The following is a 17,316-nucleotide window of genomic DNA, read 5'->3' as shown; positions in this document are numbered from 1 at the left end:
TGAAATCAGTGCTTTTTTTTTATCACAAACATTTTTCCATAAGCTTTTGAAAGCCCTTCATCTCGTCTGATATATAGGCAAATGAGCCAAAATCAGAACAAGGCCTTTATGTGTGGGGAGCAATCTAAATGACATCTGAGCTCCACATGCTGTAACATTCACCAGAGGCTCACCATAATCCTCAGTCTTTCTTTTGCAGCAGACACTTAGTCTGGAGAGTGCTGTGTTCCATCTGCCTGAGTCTCCAGGATGCCCAGTGTGAGCTGCTCTGTACTCTGACCTCTTGGCTGTACTTATTTATTTATTACTCTGCGTTGCCAGCTTGGCCTTTGTTGCCATTTCAAGAAATGTGCGTGTGCACATGTGCATGTACTTGGCACTTACTGTAAGTTTAAAGGCACATAGCCCCACTCATTCCAGAGGAGTTTCTTATCATTGCGTTCACCTTAAATCATGCCTGTTTATCCAGTACTGAGCCTGCATCACTGCTGTTGGAGCTCCCCGTGGACTTGCAGCTGCCATACACGGGCCGTGGGCTGCGGGCCGCTTTCCAAATCTTCCAACCATAGTTTGGACAGGTTTTCTTTTTGAAAGACTAATCAGCCTCCGGTGACAGTCTGTGTTTCTAAGTTTTGTATTTATTGTTCTGTGAAGAATAGTAACAGTTCGGGCTGACCATAAGTTTGGTGTGTCACATGGTGTAATTCTCAGTTCCACTTTTTTGCGACCTTCCCACTCGCCTGAAGTCCCCTTCAGGGTCTACTTCCCTGGCTGTATTCAGAAATCTTCCTACTTCTTCTCCCCAACATCTATCCAAGGGAAAGCCATGCTGTTGGTCTCTACCTCTTAATGTGAATTTGAGTTAACGTGTTATATTCACTTAGAGACATATGTAGTCTAAAGAAAGCAATGTATTTGAACCTTGAAAGGACCAGGATAGGATTAGTCATGAGGCCCTGGAATCTTCTTCTACAAAAGGTGTGTTCCATTCACTGTCGAGTCCAGATGAGATGCTTGTACCATCCTAAAATAGGGCAGCCACAGGGTTGCTATGAAAAGAAGCTAAGAGGAATGCATGAGAAGTGGTGTTGACAGCAGGCGAGAATGTGAGGTATCAGGGAAGCAAGGAGGGCAGAGGTGTTCCTGATGATCTCACCCCAGAAACTGCATCGCTGGTCTTTCTATGTCCTAGGGACATTCCCCCATTGCCTTATTGCCTCATACCCGCTTTCTGATAATCTTTCTGTTTATACCTCCCCTCCCCTTTTTAAGGTTCTGAATATTATTGTTTTCTTGCCTTGCTACTGTTTCTTAGTTTTGATCTCCCCCACCTGCCCTATAAAAAAGTTTAATTCATTTGAAAGGCAGAGCAAGAGTTCTCTCCCGTCTGTTGGGTCCCTCCCCAAATGCCTGTATCAGCCAAGAATGGGCCAGGCTGAAGCCAGGAGCCTGGAACTCCATCTGGGTCTCCCACATGGTTGCAGGGTCACAAGCACTTGGGCCATCTTTTACTGCTTTCCCAGGCCACAGCGGAGAGCTGGATTTGAAGTGGGAAAGCTGGGACTTGAACTGGCCCCATATAGGATGCTGGCACTGCAGGTGGTAGCTTTACCCACTATACCACAGTACCAACCCCCTAATATCCTATTGTGACTTGTTTTACATGGTTTCCAAAAATATTGGAACAATGAAGATTTCCATATTGCTAAGGAATAAAACAAAGAACAAAAATCAGTGTTAAATCATGTCTTACCCCTCACTTGTCTTAATATGTGTCCTGTTCCCTGGTGGCCAGTTTTCTCAAATACACCTTTAATCACATAATTCTTTTTTCTTCTTGTCTGATATTTGCCAAATGTAATTTACTCTTCTAACGTTTTAATGAAAACTTTTAAATACACAGAATACTTACGAGAATCTTACAGTGAACATCCTTAAATCCACCACTGGTGTTCTAATTCTCTTTTCAGCTCTTCTCAGGGATTTTCTTTCTTAGCTTCAGCCCTTATCTTTCTTTTCCTCCTTATGTCAGTGAGTATTATATAACTATTCCTGTGGTACAGTTCTGACAGTGCTAAATATACATCTGGGGCTCCATAAGCCTTGTTAATTGGTCAACCAGTAAACAAGATTGTCCCTAACCAGTCAGATCTTAGGATAAAGTTCAAAGCAGAACAAAACTACCACTCTCTTGAAGTCCTATCACCTAGAAGGGCTTTCTTGGGTCACGCAATGGGTGTCCTTGGTTCTATTCCTGTTTTCTGAGTTGTTATTGCTAGTTCCCCCCTTTAGACACGGCTCATGTTTTTTTCTGAAGAAATCCTCATTTGATGATGATCTGGCCTTTGTTCTTTAATGTGTTACATATTATGTATTTACATATAGTTTTCTTAGTTGTAAAGTTCAGTTTTTTAAGAGACATTTCATACTATTTATGAATACTTAAACACGTCTTTTGCTTAAGCAATCTGACTGATATGCATCTTTTCTTAGTAATATCCTTTCACATATTTACAGATAACTATAGAAAATCAATTACAGCAATGATAGTAATACCTAAAATGAAAACAAAACTGAAGGTTACATAAATATGTATTCAGATTTACATACAGTTTTATAGGTAGTTTACACTTTTTTTATAGAAAGCTTTTATTTAATAAATACAAATTTCATAAGGACAACTTTTGGATTATAGCAGTTCTTCCCTCCAAACCTGCCCTCCCACCTCCATACCATCCCACCTCTTACTCCCTCTCCCATCCCATTCTTCATTAAGATTCACTTTTAATTATCTTTATATACAGAAGATCACCTCTATACTAAGAAAAGATTTTAACAGTTTGCACCCACACAGACAAACAAATTATAAAGTACTGTTTGAAGACTAGATTTGTTAATTCTCATAATATGGTAGTTTAATCTTTTCCTTCCTACAAATGCTTAGTTTAAGAAAAAAATGGATATGCTGGTTTGAATCCTGGCTACTGTGCTTCTAAACCAACTCCCTGCTAATGCACATGGGAAAGCAGCAGAAGGTGGACTCCCATGCTTGGGCCCCTGCCACCCATGTGGGTAGTTTACCCCTCAAATGACTGCAACTGCCAGGGCTGTGCCAGGCCAAAGCCAGAACTCCATCTGGGTCTCTCAAGTGGGAGAATCCAGGACTTGAACTGGTGCCCCTATGGGATGACCATGTTGCAGGTGGTGGCTTAGCACACTGAGCCAAAATGCCGTGTCTCCTTTTTTTTTTTTTTTTTTTTTGACAATTTCAAGAGATTTATTTATTTTTTTTTGAAAGGGTTACAGAGAGAATTTGAAAGCCAGAGTTACAAAGAAAGAGTGAGAGAGATTTTTCACCTACTGGCTGACTGACCAAATGCCTGTTAACAGTAGAGATTGCACCAAGCTGAAACCAGGAGTCCTGAACTCTATCTGAGTCTCCTACATGGTTGATAGGGACCCATATACCTGGACATCAACTGCTACCTTCCCAGGTGCATTAGCAGGAAGCTGTTTTGGAAGTGGAGGAGCTTGGACTTGAACTAGCATTCTGATATGGGATGTGAATGTTCCAAGTGGCAGTTTAACCAGCTGTGCCACCACGCCTGCCCCTGGCAATGTTTTATTTCTACACCATTGTTCTGGAACATGAATTTGAAATTCATTTTTTTATATATATATTCCTGACTTTAAATAGAATAAGCCAGTTTTAATCTCTTAGCATCCAGATGGATATTAATTATCTCTTTGAGAGATGCAGTTCCAGGTTAAGATAAAGGACCTTAGCTTCCTCAGCGTGCGTGCCTGTGTTGACTTTTTTTTTTTTTTTTTTTTTGACAGGCAGAGTTAGAGAGAGAGAGACAGAGAGAAAGGTCTTCCTTTTTCTGTTGGTTCACCCCCCAAATGGCCTCTGCAATCTGAAGCCAGGAGCCACGTGCTTCCTCCTGGTGTCCCATGCAGGTGCAGGGCCCAAGCACTTGGGCCATCCTCCACTGCACTCCCGGGCCACAGCAGAAAGCTGGACTGGAAGAGGAGCAACTGGGACTAGAACCTGGAGTGCCACGCCTCAGGCAGAGGATTAGCCAAGTGAGCCGTGGTGCCGGCCCTGTGTTGACTTTTATTGGTAGGTTTTTTTTTTTTTGTTTTTTTTTTTTTTTTGCCAGAGCATAGTATAAGTTAAAGCCAGTTCCACCCATCCCCTCTTTATTATTTTTGGTTTTTCTTCATTCTGTCTTTTTGTTTTCCCATTTCGACCCTTTTTGAGAAACTTAAATCGAGAATTGCTAAGTCAGATCAATTGAACAATAAAGAATTTGATACCGGTGTTCTCATTCTAAAGGTTCCTAAGTCACTGATTTGTAACACATTGTCTAATATCTTTTAATACTATACCATGAGATGACCAAGAAGGCCCTGAAAGTTTTTAGATTTTGATTTCTATAGATTATTTTCCAAACTCTGCCTCCAGTGGAATCAAAATTGTTTTGTTTCATCAGTTACTATTTTTTTTTTTTTTTTTTTGGTGTTTTCTCACATTCCGAGGCCCCGTTTGTAGAGTCAGCTTGTTGTTTTCAGGGACTGCTGGAGTCCACAGAGGAGGACAGCCTGATTGTGTGTGGTTCTCTACCTGTTTCTAATGAACTTGTGCTATGATAAGAACCAGATGTGTGGAACTGTGGGCTGGTCTCTCTGGTGTCTTAACATGTGTCTAGCATGAAGCAGAGACTTAATGTTGAAAGGATGAAAAATGCAAACTTACATGGCAGGGACCCTGCCGGCTTGTTCTGTGTTGTATGTTTTGTCCCTTAGTACACAGTAAATGTTCAATAAATATATATTGAATGATTCAGGAATTGTGTGTTATATTCACTTGGATCTGCTGATGTTTATGGTTTAATTGGTTCCTCCTTGACTTCTTACTGTGGTTGGAAATTTACATTTTATAGCAGATGCTGCTTTACAAGTTACTGTTTTCCTCTTACCCTCAAGCCTGCCACAGAAATTGTAAATGGTTTGTATAATTAGGATGACTTGAGGTGTATTTATTCACCTGGTTGCTATGGATAAGTAATCAGTGATTTTTGTGCAGGCTGAACTATAAGTAGGCTCAAGAATGATTTTAAATGAATTCATGCATGATTAAGCCATAACAAATCGTTACAGGAAAGAGAGAGCTCACAGATTAGGTAGTTATGTGGTTGAGGTCAGCACCACTAAGAAATTGCTATTTGGTAGGTGCTATATGCCAGGTGGCAAATATGATTTCAACAGAATCTGAAAGCTTATTTAAATGTATAGTTTGGGATAGGCATCATGGCACAGTGGGTTAAGATGCAGCTTGGGACACCTGCATCCCATATTGGGGTGCCTGGTTTGAGTCCTGGCTACTCCATATTTCTGATCCAACTCCCTGCTATTGTGTACTCTAGGAGGCAGTGGATGATGGTTCAAACACTAGGGTTCCTGCCACCCACATGGGAGACCTGGTGCAATTCCTGACTCCTGATTTTGGCCTGTTCTAGCTCTGGCTATAGCTGGTGTTTAGGGAGTGAGCTAGTGGATAGATTTCTCTCTTTCTCTATGTCATCTCCCCTCTCTCTGTTGTTCTTTCAAATAAATAAATCTTAAAAAAAATTAATTTAAGTAATTTAGCAATGAACCAGTTATGCTTAACTACTTAAGCAAAAATTTTCTCAGAAGCAGTGTTTTGAACATACACAAGTGGCACAGTTGCCAGAAGGATGGGGAACTGATAAAATTATTTTCTTTTTTGTGAGGGATGATTTAAATACCACCCCGTTATTGCTTACAAGACAACTTCCCAGAGGAAGCAGGCATTTGGTGATCGTTAACATGGTTGTTTTGAACATTTAAGGTGTGAACGAAAGACTAGATCATCTGAATGACTTTTTTGGCAATCTATATAGACAAGGAAATCTACTGATTTTACCAAAATGTGAATGCCATTGGCCTTTACAGTTTTGAGTTGGTGTGACTTGACATTGAAATGTCGTGTTCATTTCTTTCTTTATGTATGGCTTCTTTGGTGTTTAAGTAGTAGTTGGAAGCTTTCAGCAGTGTTATTATTATGAAATATAGATGCCCTTCACAATTCAGGTAGGACAGACTGTACAGAGCCCTCTGTTCTGAGCATCTGAAAATAGTGATTTGCTGGTGCTTTGTTCACAGGGTAGCTTCTATTTTTCTCTTCCTCCTTTGGCCTTGGGCAGGATCTACTCGCTAATAGTCGGCACAACCCCCATATGGTCCTTGATAATCTCAGTTGAAAAATATTTGTCCCAGTATGGGCACCGGTTTGAGTCCTGGCTGCTCCACTTCCCACCCAGCTCTCTGCTACGGCCAGGGATAGCAGTAGAAGATGGCTCAAGTCCTTGGGCCCCTGCATCCACGTGGGAGACCTGGAAGAAGCTCCTGGCTCCTGGCTTCGGATCGGCACAGTTTCAGCCGTTGCAGCCAATTAGGGAGTGAACCATCGAATGGAAGACCTCTCTCTCTCTCTCTCTCTCTCTCTCTCTCTCTCTCTCTGCCTCTCCTCTCTCTGTGTAACTCTGACTTTCAAGTAAAATAAATAAATCTTTAAAAAAAGAAAAATATTTGTCTCACCTCTGTCGAACAGGAGATGGTGCAGTGCTGGGGTCAGCAGTGGGCTTGTAGAAATAAGAGAAAGAGCAGTGGCTCTTTATTTGCGAGGTAGAGTTACAGACAGAGTGAGACAGAGAGAAAGGTCATCCATCTGCTGGTTCACTCCCCAAATGGCCACAATGACCAGAGCCAGGAGCTTCCTCTGGGTCTCCTGTGCAGGTGCAGGGGTCCAAGCACTTGGGCTATCTTCCACTGATTTTCCAGGCCATAAGCAGGGAGCTGGATTGGAGGAAGAAGAGCAGCCAGGACACAAAGAGGTGCCCATATGCGATGTTGGTGCTGTAGGCAGAGGCTTAGCTCACTACACCATAGCGCTGGCCCCTTAAAATGGTCTTTTACATGATTTGCACTGCTCCCAGCTACTTGTTTGCAAACCCCTTCTAACCAGTTATTTTAATAAAAGTTCATTTGTTTATCTCAACATTAAAAAAAGTCTCCAAGCTAAAAAAACCACTTAGTGTATTTTGTCAGTCAGTATACCTGGAGTGTTCTTTGTACCTGCCAAGGTTCTGGAGAAACAGTTAAAAAACACCAGTGAAAAATTATAGAGAGAAGGAATGCTGGGCCTAGAAAGGACCTTAGGAATTGAATCCAGTGCCCTTCGTGTTCCAGGTGAGGAAACTGAGACCCAAAAGTGACTTGTCCAAAGTCGTACAGCTGATCTGTGGGCAGGGAGCGGAATCTACCACAGGACTCCTGACTCCTGACCATTCTCCCTCCTGGGTCTGCAGTGATGGAATGGAGTAGGAACACGTAGGAGAGCATGTACTTATATTAGAAAAGAAGGGAACCTAGGAATTCTGGGAATGTGAATTTAATACAACTTATGTTAGTGCTTTTTTCCCCTCAATTTACATTTGAACCACATATGCTACCTTGTAACTGGTATTGCTGTGGCACCATCATCTCCGAAAACATTCCTAGTTTCTATCCTGCATGTATTCCTAGCTGTTTTGTGAAAGCTCCCTGCATTCAGGGAACAATGAACAGGGGACACTTACACTTTCATTCTGTGGCTCTTATAATGAAAGTAGCAAGCATTGTACAGAACTCTCAATAAGTTTTCAAAACCATGCAACATTTTTTCATAGCCTGCACTGGCTACATAAAAGCATTGCACTACGGGCAAAGCTGGTTAAGATGCCCCTTGCAACACTGGCATCCCATATTGAGTGCTGCTTTGAGTTCTGGCTGCTTTGCTTCTGATTCAGCTTCCTGCTGGAAGGCAGTGGATGGTGACCCAAACACTTGGCCCTTGCCACCTTGGCTACAACCTGGCCCAGCCCTAACTCTTGCAGGCATTTGAGGAAGTGAACCAATGAATGGAAGATCTCTCTTCTTCTTTGTCTCTGTTGATCTGCCTTTCAAATAAGTAGGTAAGTATGTAAATATCTTGAATATATGTAACCTTCACTGATGTCCGTTACAGTAGGTCATTAAGAAGTAATCAATTCATATTGTTATTCATTGTTTCTCTCTGACACATTAAAGATATTAGAGGGAATTAGTGGGTTGGTTATTTTTAGGTTGGTTTAGATAAAATTGCAGGTCAAGAACCTTAAGAGGGTCATAAACATTAATTGAGTGACTTGCAACTGGCAGTTTTTATAAAAAACAAAATGCAGCAGACTAAAAGTATATTCATTTTGTGGAACATTTCAGTTATTTTTAATTTTTGTGTGTGTTAATCTGTGAGTGTGCATGAGTGAATGAGTACTTGGTTGCTATTATAAAACATGTTTCTTCATGTAGTACACGATCAAAGAAGTTTGAAAGCCGTTGTGTTACCCTGGAGCATCCTTCTGCTTCATCAGTGTCAGCAAAGTCATGAATTCCTCATTACCACGCCATTCTTGCTTGTACAAGTCTTCAAAGGGAAAAATTTCGCTAAAATAAATTGAAAAGTCAAGTCTTTGATGAAACTCTTTACATGTGGCTCCCTAACTATCCTTTCTCTTGTGGTCCTCTTGTATTTCAAGGTTAAATTATGGGGTTCACTAAGTAAAACCTTCAGAAATGAGTATCTGGACAGAATTTGACTAATAGTTTTCCGTTTTTTAAAAAATACTGTTTTACTTCTTCCCCTCCTTTTTCTTCATGAAGATATTTCTTCATCTTTTTCTTTCTCCCATGTTCTTGTATCTTTGTTTTATTTTTATGTTTCTTTTCATTTATGTAACATTAATGCTGTCACAACAATGCACTTATTGGTGATGTGACTTTTGGGAACCTGAAAGCAAAGCCAAAATGTTGTCACGCTTTTCTGCCAGATACATGGTCTGAACTGCATTTCTGGACCCTCTTGGGCCTGCTCTCAAGATGGCAAGAAGTCTTAGATCATCTTGATAGCAAACTGATCTGGATGTATAGAGCTGAGCAATCATCATGATTATGTTAAAGAATCTTTCATTTCGGCCATTGCCGTGGCTCGACGGGCTGATCCTCCGCCTTGCGGTGCCGGCACACTGGGTTCTAGTCCCGGTTGGGGTGCCGGATTCTGTCCCAGTTGCCCCTCTTCCAGGCCAGCTCTCTGCTGTGGCCAGGGAGTGCAGTGAAGGATGGCCCAAGTGCTTGGGCCCTGCACCCCATGGGAGACCAGGAGAAGCACCTGGCTCCTGCTATCGGATCAGCGCGGTGTGCCGGCCGTGGTGCACCGGCCGTAGTGCGCCAGCCGCGGCGCCCATTGGAGGGTGAACCAACGGCAAAGGAGGACCTTTCTCTCTCTCTCTCTCTCTCTCTCTCACTGTTCACTCTGCCTGTCAAAAAAAAAAAAAAAAGAAGAATCTTTCATTTCCTCTGATCTGGTGTCACACCCTAGGAAGGAGAGCGAAGTCCAGAAACCTCTGGCTGCCCCCACCCACCTTTGGTCCCCCTCCTTTACTTCTTCCAGTCTTAGGTAACACATGGAGCTTAACTGAGTAAGACAGTGACCAAAGCAGTAATTTATTTTTCCCAGCCAGAAGTTCTTTATCTGTGACACTGTGTTGGACTCCACTTGGTTTGTTAGGATAACACGTCTTGGTCTCTCACTATGTTGTTTTTCATCATGTGAGATAATTAAAGGACATCTCGATCCCTAGCAAATCTGAAAATCAATCAGATGGTCAGATGGTTACAGTGCTGTGTTAGGATTGGTAATTTTATGAATTATATAGTTATATGGCGTCACATGCAATGATGCTCCCTCCCAACCTCCATCTTTCAATGTTGTATCAGGGTTGGTTTAATTATTACAGCAAAAGGCAGCACAACATCAATTTAAATGTGATAGAAGGTGACTTCTCTCTCATTTAACAGAGTGAATGTAAGCAGGGCAGGGCAGTTATGGTGCCTCCATGGTGCCAGGGGCCAAGGAGCCTTCTATTTTATTGCTTTGCTCTCTTTAACTTAGAGCTTTTATCTCATAGCTTGAGATTGACTGTTCCTGCACCTGAAACCCCATCGTTATTATTATGGTTACAAAATGGGTAACAGAAAGGGGAGGGCATACTCCTTTTAGGGGCACAGTCTAGAAGTGTGTAATTCCTGCTCACATGGCCAGACCTGGTTGTGGCCACACTTACCTGCAAGGGAATCTAGAAAGCTGTCCTCAGCTGTGCAGCCACAGGTCTCATACAAACTGCTTCTACTGTAGAAGAGAACATGAATCGGGGGAATTAAGAGAGTCTGCATCACAGTTGTCAGCAGCAGAAAAGGACTCACTTTTGGAATGCTTTATTCCAAATTATTATTGCTTTGTAGGGAGAAATTATCAAATGGACTTGAGACAGTGAAAAGAGTTTACCTGAGTCAGTGTATTTCCCTTTGGGACCCTAAGTCAAAAACATTTTTTCTTACTGATTATAAATAGGAGTGTGAAAAATATTGAAAACAAGTTTGCTCTGCTCTACATCTTATTTTTCTTGTGCTGTTTTTGTGTTTTTCCTTTTCTCCTTGGTTGGGGCTCATTTCTTTTTTCTTCCTTTTTCTTTTTTTTAAATATTTATTTTATTTATTTGAAAGACAGTTATAGAGAGAGGTAGAGACACAGAGAGAGAGGTCTTCCATCCGATGGTTCACTCCCCTGAGGTTGCAATGGCCAGAGCTGGGCCAATTGAAAGCCAGGAACCAGGAGCTTATTCTGGGTCTCCCACTTGGGTACAGGGGCCCAAGGACTTAGGCATCTTCTGCTGCTTCCCCAGGTCATAGCAGAGAGCTGGATTGGAAGTGGAGCAGCTGGACTCGAACCAGTGGCTGTATGGGATGCTAGCAATGCAGGTGGCGGCTTTACCTGCTACACCACAGCACCAGCCCCGAGGCGGATTTCATAATCATTTTCTTTGTGTTTCTAGGTATGGCGCAGTCACACGGATGGGTGAAAAGATACTTCAAGGCCTTTTGCAAAGGCTTCTTCGTGGCAGTGCCTGTGGCAGTGACTTTCTTGGATCAAGTTGCCTGTGTGGCAAGAGTGGAAGGCGCATCAATGCAGGTGAGAAGGAAGACAAGTGCATTCTTTAAAGCCTTCATTGTTTCTCAAGCACTAGAGATGAAGGCTCTGGTTATTATTTCTATGCTGGAAATGGAAAGGTTTTAAAAATGCATTCAACCAAAATTTCAGTTTACTAAATTTACTCAAAAGAAGAAATTTCCTCAAAGGAGGAAAGAATAAAAGTAGTTATCATGGCCGTGGCTTAACAGGCTAATCCTCTGCCTTGCGGTGCCGGCACACCGGGTTCTAGTCCCGGTTGGGGCACCAGATTCTATCCTGGTTGCCCCTCTTCCAGGCCAGCTCTCTGCTATGGCCCGGGAAGGCAGTGGAGGATGGCCCAAGTACTTGGGCCCTGCACCCGCATGGGAGACCTGGAGAAGCGCCTGGCTCCTGGCTTCGGATTAGCGAGATGCGCCAGCCGCAGCGGCCATTGGAGGGTGAACCAACGGCAAAAAGGAAGACCTTTCTCTCTGTCTGTCTCTCTCTCTCACTGTCCACTCTGCCTGTCAAAAAAAAAAAAAAAAAAAAGTAGTTATCAGATAGTTCTTTCTTTCTTTGGGTCTGTAGTTCAATTTTTTTTTTTTTTTTTTGAGAATTATAAATGAAGAATCTAAAGAAATTCTACTAAATGACATCATTTTCTGTGAATTTGACTATTTGAATATCCTTTTATTTATTTTTAAAGATTTATTTATTTTATTTGAAAGGTAGAGTGAGTGAGTGAGAGAGAAGGAGAGGTCTTCCATCTGCTGGTTCACTTCCCAAATGGCCACAATGGCTAGAGCTGGCCCGATCTGAAAGCAGGATCCCAGAGCCTCTTCTGGGTATCCCACATGGGTTCAGGGGCCCAAGGACTCGGCTCATCCTCCACTGCTTTCCCAGGCCATGGAAGAGAACTAGATTTGAAATGGAGCAGCCAGGATTCGAACCAGTGCCAACGTGGGATGCTGGCACTGCAGGTGGTGGCTTCACCCGCCATGCCACAGCACCGGCCCCTGAATATCCTTTAAAAACCAAATACAGTTGCAGGATGGGTTTGGGAAAATTTACTTTACTTTTACTTTTTTAAAAAGATTTATTTGTTTATTTGAGAGGCAGAGTGCCAGAGAGAGAAAGAGAGAGAGAGAGAGAGAGGTGAAGAGAGAGAGAGATTGACCCATTTATAATCTTCTACTTTACTCCCCAAGTGTTTTCTTTTTTTTTTCTTTTTTTTTCTTTTTTTTTATTTTTTTATTTTTGACAGGCAGAGTGGACAGTGAGAGAGAAAGAGAGAAAGGTCTTCCTTTGCCATTGGTTCACCCTCCAATGGCCGCCGCGGCTGGCGCGTGGTGGCCGGCTCACCGTGCTGATCCGATGCCAGGAGCCAGGTGCTTCTCCTGGTCTCCCATGGGGTGCAGGGCCCAAGCACTTGGGCCATCCTCCACTGCACTCCCGGGCCACAGCAGAGAGCTGGCCTGGAAGAGGGGCAACCAGGACAGAATCCGGCGCCCCGACCGGGACTAGAACCTGGTGTGCCGGCGCCACAAGGCGGAGGATTAGCCTGTTGAGCCACGGCGCTGGCCCCCTAGTGTTTTCAATGGCTGGGGCTGGATCAGGCTGAAGCAAGAAGCCAGGAACTCCATCCTGGTCTCTCACTTGCGTATCAGGAACCCAAGTACCTTGTATGTCTTCTGCTGCTTTCCCAGGTGCATTTGTAGGGAGCTGGATTGAAAGCAGAGCAATTAGAGTCTTGAACCAGTGCTCCAATATGGGATGCCAGCCATTGTGAGTGCCAGGCTAATCTCGGTTTCTCTATTGATGCATACATTTTGTTTGTAGGAAAATCTACATCACTGATACTAGATATTCTAGTGTGCTCTTTAAGCACATTGCTGATTGAAAAAAAAATTTAAAATATTTTATTTATTTATTTGAGAGGTAAAATTAGAGAGAGGGAGAGACAGAGAGAAAGGTCTTCCATCTGCTGGTTCACTCCTTAAATGGCCACCATGGCTGGAGATGGGCCTATCCAAAGCTAGGAGCCAGGAGCTTCTTCTAGGTCTCCCATGTAGGTGCAGGGGCCCAAGCACTTGTACCATCTTCTGCTTCTTTCCCAGGCCATAGCAGAGAGCTGGATTGGAAGTGGAGCAGCCAGGACATGAACTGGTGCCCATATGGGATGCTGACTTCACAGGCAGAGGCTTAGCCCACTATGCTACAGTACCAGCCCTGCTAATTGAAAATTTTAATTACAGCTCAACATTGGAAGAACTTTAGAGTAGAGATTTCCCAAAGTTCAATGTGGATACTTTTCTGGAATTTCTTAGAGTGTAGATTTTGTTCTTCTAACGTCAGTGTTTAGAACAAAGCTGTTAAGTAAGTTTATGCAGTTAAGCAGGTTTCCTATTTTGTAATTTGATGTTTCTTCTATTACTTGCATGTCTTAAGTTCATGCATTATGCTAAATAGCTAGGTAGAGAAAATAAATACAATGAATATGTAATTTGTAAGAGGTGACAATTATATAGAGAATAGTTGGCATAGTTATTGTCTTTTTTTTTTTTTTTTTTTTTTTTTTTAGTTAGAACTGGTTAAGGGCATAGACATCAACTCCAAGAAGTAAGAATGGATTTGCTTTATTTATTGTCACTAAGCTATTGACTTCTGGTCATCCATGAAATAAGGAAGTGCCTGTGGAGCCTTATGGTGGATGCTTTTTCCATGAAAGTAATAGTTCAAAGCAGGGCTGCTTTTGTACATACTTCTACTTCCATCCCTTGAGGGTGGTTAACCCTTCTCTTGGGCAGGGCATTCTCACCCGAACTCTTGTCTTTTAGGTTCCTCTGTAGTCACCAGCTCAGAGCAAACAGGTCTAAATACAAAAGTATTTTAGTGCAGAAGTACAGTAAACAGAGGAAGAGTACTTTACAGGCATATGGCCTTGTTTCTGGATACATTGAAATACATTTAACATAGACTGCATTTTACATTTCCCGCCTCTTTAATTTTGAATTCCTGGTGGCCTTATCTTAGTCTGAATCCTTACGAAGATTTTTTCTGCTTATATTTGAGTCTGATTGTTCATTTTAGGTTTAAAACTGCCTTCAGCATAGCAAACCAATCCCTTTTGGGCCCTAAGATTCCTTTGAATCTATCCATGGGTGGTATCTTTTGGTGAAAAATAATCAGGTTAATAATAGCTTTCTCCAGTTTTGTTAGTCCTGTCTTGCTACACAGCCAACCATAGTATCCGGAGAAGGATTTTTCCAGAATACAGAATCTTCTGACCTTGGATGTTATGACATTCCAGAGGCTCCTGTGGCACTCATAGTATCCCAATCATCGTATTTTCCTACTTCATATTTTCATATCTTCCTACTGAACATCCATGTGCATGGCTTGTGTGATGAGAAGGAAATTCCTTAAAAAATACAAGATTCTTTCTCACAATAACTCTTCTGTCTTTTGAAAGGATAGGGCTTATCCCTAATGAGGAAAACAGTGAAGAAAGTGGTAATCCTGTGGTTCCTAAATGCCAGTCCATGTTCTGCTGCCAGGTTTGCATCAGGTGCATTAGAATCTGCAGATACTTAAAATTTGTTGTCGTTTTTCCAGGCTTTCCTCTTCTTCCCCACCCCCTCCACCAGAAGAAATTAAATTTATTACCTTGGAATTTATTTAGTCTACTCTGTAGAAGTTCTTTGGCTACTGGTAATAGGAAAACAGTGTGAATTAACTTTGGCATAAATAGGAAGTCAGTGGAAGGCTTATTAAGCACATGAGAAGGACAGGAATATGACAGCTGACAGGGACAACTGGGACCAGGCTTTGAATGCTGTCAGGGTGCTCAGTCTCCTGTTTCTAAGTTCTGCTTCTGTCTGCATCTTGGCTCCATCCTCTCAAAGCAGCTTTCTTTGCACGGCAGGACACATGGCTACTGGCAGCTCTCATGTCTTAGAATGCCCATTTCATCACCACCTAAGACAGATCTCTCTGCTTGCCTTTGTTTCATTCAAAATATCTTGAGGAAGGACTGTGACTGATGCAACCTGGGACATATGCTGTCATCTATGCAATTACACAGATCAGCTTTGGCCAGCCATGTGTGGGTGCCTTGACAGGTCTAGCTTCAGACAGGGACTCTGACTCAGCTAGTGATCAGTAAGACAATGACAGTGTATGTTTGAACCACATTGGTCCTTGGGAGCTGAGGGTGAAGTTTGGGTGGCATTTTTCAGAGGAAGGGAGATGCTATTTTCGGAATAAAAGGGAGATGATATTTATTTTGGTATGAAAGGAAAAAAATAGGTTTATATTTTACAAATTTGAGACTAATTGTAGTGGTGACTGATAATTTTATTTATGGTTTAATTTACTATCACCAAATCATACTTAAAATTATTTAAGAGCAGAAATTGTAATATGAGATTTGGGAATTCACTCATTCAGCATGTTTAAAGACATGTTGGCTACTACAGCTTTGATAGGCTGAACATGTAAGACCATGGGTTTCAGCAGAAATTTTGCCAATTAGAATACATTCCTGTGTTTAAACTTCTCTAATGATGCAAGTAGTGAAATAACTGGCAGGGTGTGGAGATCTCTGGAAGTCCTTGAATGTCCTGCAAGTAGCACATCTGCTTTTCTGGACTCGGAAGTGTGTGGCACCTGGCTTGTTGTGAAGAGGAGGAGAGTTTGGATGTGTGGTGATGTCTTCTTGTACCAAGGACTAGAAATAGGAAAAGAAGGCAGAAAAAGAAGAGGCAAGGGAGAAGAAAAATGTTGAGAAGAGGGAAGCAAGTACTAGGTAGATGACATAGATTCATTGGGTGATAGAGGATCATGGAGAAAATTAGACAGTTTGGGCAGTGAGCAGGAGTCAGTGACCCCAGGACTGGTGAAAAAGAGATGCAAGACAGAAGTGCCACAGTCAAGAGGTTGATAGGCCCCTCCATGGTGCCTTTGGAATCATACCTTTCATGCCTGACACATCTTTGCTATATGTTTCTGGGAAGCACCAGCAGGATGCGTCTTCTTCTTCTCTTTTTTATTTTTTTAAAGATTTATTTATTTATTTGAAAGTCAGAGTTACACAGAGAGAGAAAGAAAGAGAGAGAGAGGTCTTCTGTCTGCTGGTTCTCTCCCCAAATGGACACAATGGCTGGAGCTTGGGCCCACCTGAAGCCAACATTTTTCTTCTCCCTTGCCTCTTCTTTTTCTGCCTTCTTTTCCTATTTCTAGTCCTTGGTACAAGAAGACATCACCACACATCCAAACTCTCCTCCTCTTCCCGGTCTCCCACATGAGTGCAGGGGCCCAAGGCTTTGGGCCATCTTCCATTGCTTTCCCAGGCCACAGCAGAGCTGGATCAGAAGTGGAGCAGCTGGGACTCAAACGAGTGCCGATATGGGATGCCGGCACTGCAGGCGGCTGCTTTATCCACTATACCGGCCTCAGGATGCATCTTCTAACCACCCATTCTGCAGCTCAGTATTCACTGAAAGAATATGTGTACCCTTTTGAAGAAATTTATGTTGGTATAGATGATGAATTTAGAGCACCACTCATTGCATAGTACTTTAGTTCTCCAGCATATTCAGGAAGAAAGAACATGTGTTAATCTGCTTTTTGTTATTTTAACTAAAATACCTGAGAGGAGCATTTTTAGAAAATAACAGGTTTGCTTCAGCTTACATTTTTCAGGTTACAGTTCAGGATTGGGCAGTCCCATAATCTGGTATCTGTGGAGACTGGTCATAGTGGGTGCAGAGGCACGATTATGTGCTGAGCCAAGAAACTGAGAGAACCTAGTCCAAACTTGAACTCAAATAAATTATATCTCTTGGGAGAACCACCCTCAAGGGCATGTCATCAATGACCCAAACACCTGCCACTGGTCCTGCATCCTAGCCAGCATAATTATATCAAGTCACCCTTAATCCATCAACCATTAACATTAAGACATCAGAGTTTCAACATCTGTGTGAGTTTTTAGGGAGACAAGTTCTATTTAATCTATAATAGATCATATCTAATCATTCCTGTCATTTCAAATATTTGATAGACTTGTGCTCAGGATGTCATTTTTGGGATATGGACAATAATGAAAAGCACTGTAATTATATGGAATATAGAGTCATTTATCAGATGGCTAGTTAAGTACAAGCACTGTGATAGGAACTATAGGGTGGTGGTGAATCAGACAC

At 42.2% G+C, this 17,316-nt stretch overlaps 1 protein-coding gene across 1 annotated transcript in view; it reads left to right on the top strand.

Moving 5' to 3' along the window:
- Positions 1 to 17,316, top strand: part of IMMP2L (inner mitochondrial membrane peptidase subunit 2) — a 1,077,920-nt gene that overhangs the window by 44,253 nt on the left and 1,016,351 nt on the right. The window contains exon 3 of the mRNA XM_062198963.1: positions 10,995 to 11,131. Within this exon, the coding sequence (XP_062054947.1) occupies positions 10,997 to 11,131 (135 nt within the window). The 5' untranslated portion in view covers positions 10,995 to 10,996. The remainder of the gene's footprint in view (positions 1 to 10,994; positions 11,132 to 17,316) is intronic.

Source organism: Lepus europaeus, chromosome 1 (assembly GCF_033115175.1).
Source record: "Lepus europaeus isolate LE1 chromosome 1, mLepTim1.pri, whole genome shotgun sequence".
NCBI lineage: Eukaryota > Metazoa > Chordata > Mammalia > Lagomorpha > Leporidae > Lepus > Lepus europaeus.
The sequence above is the reverse complement of the archived record's forward strand: the minus strand, read 5'-3'. Positions and strand labels throughout refer to the sequence as shown.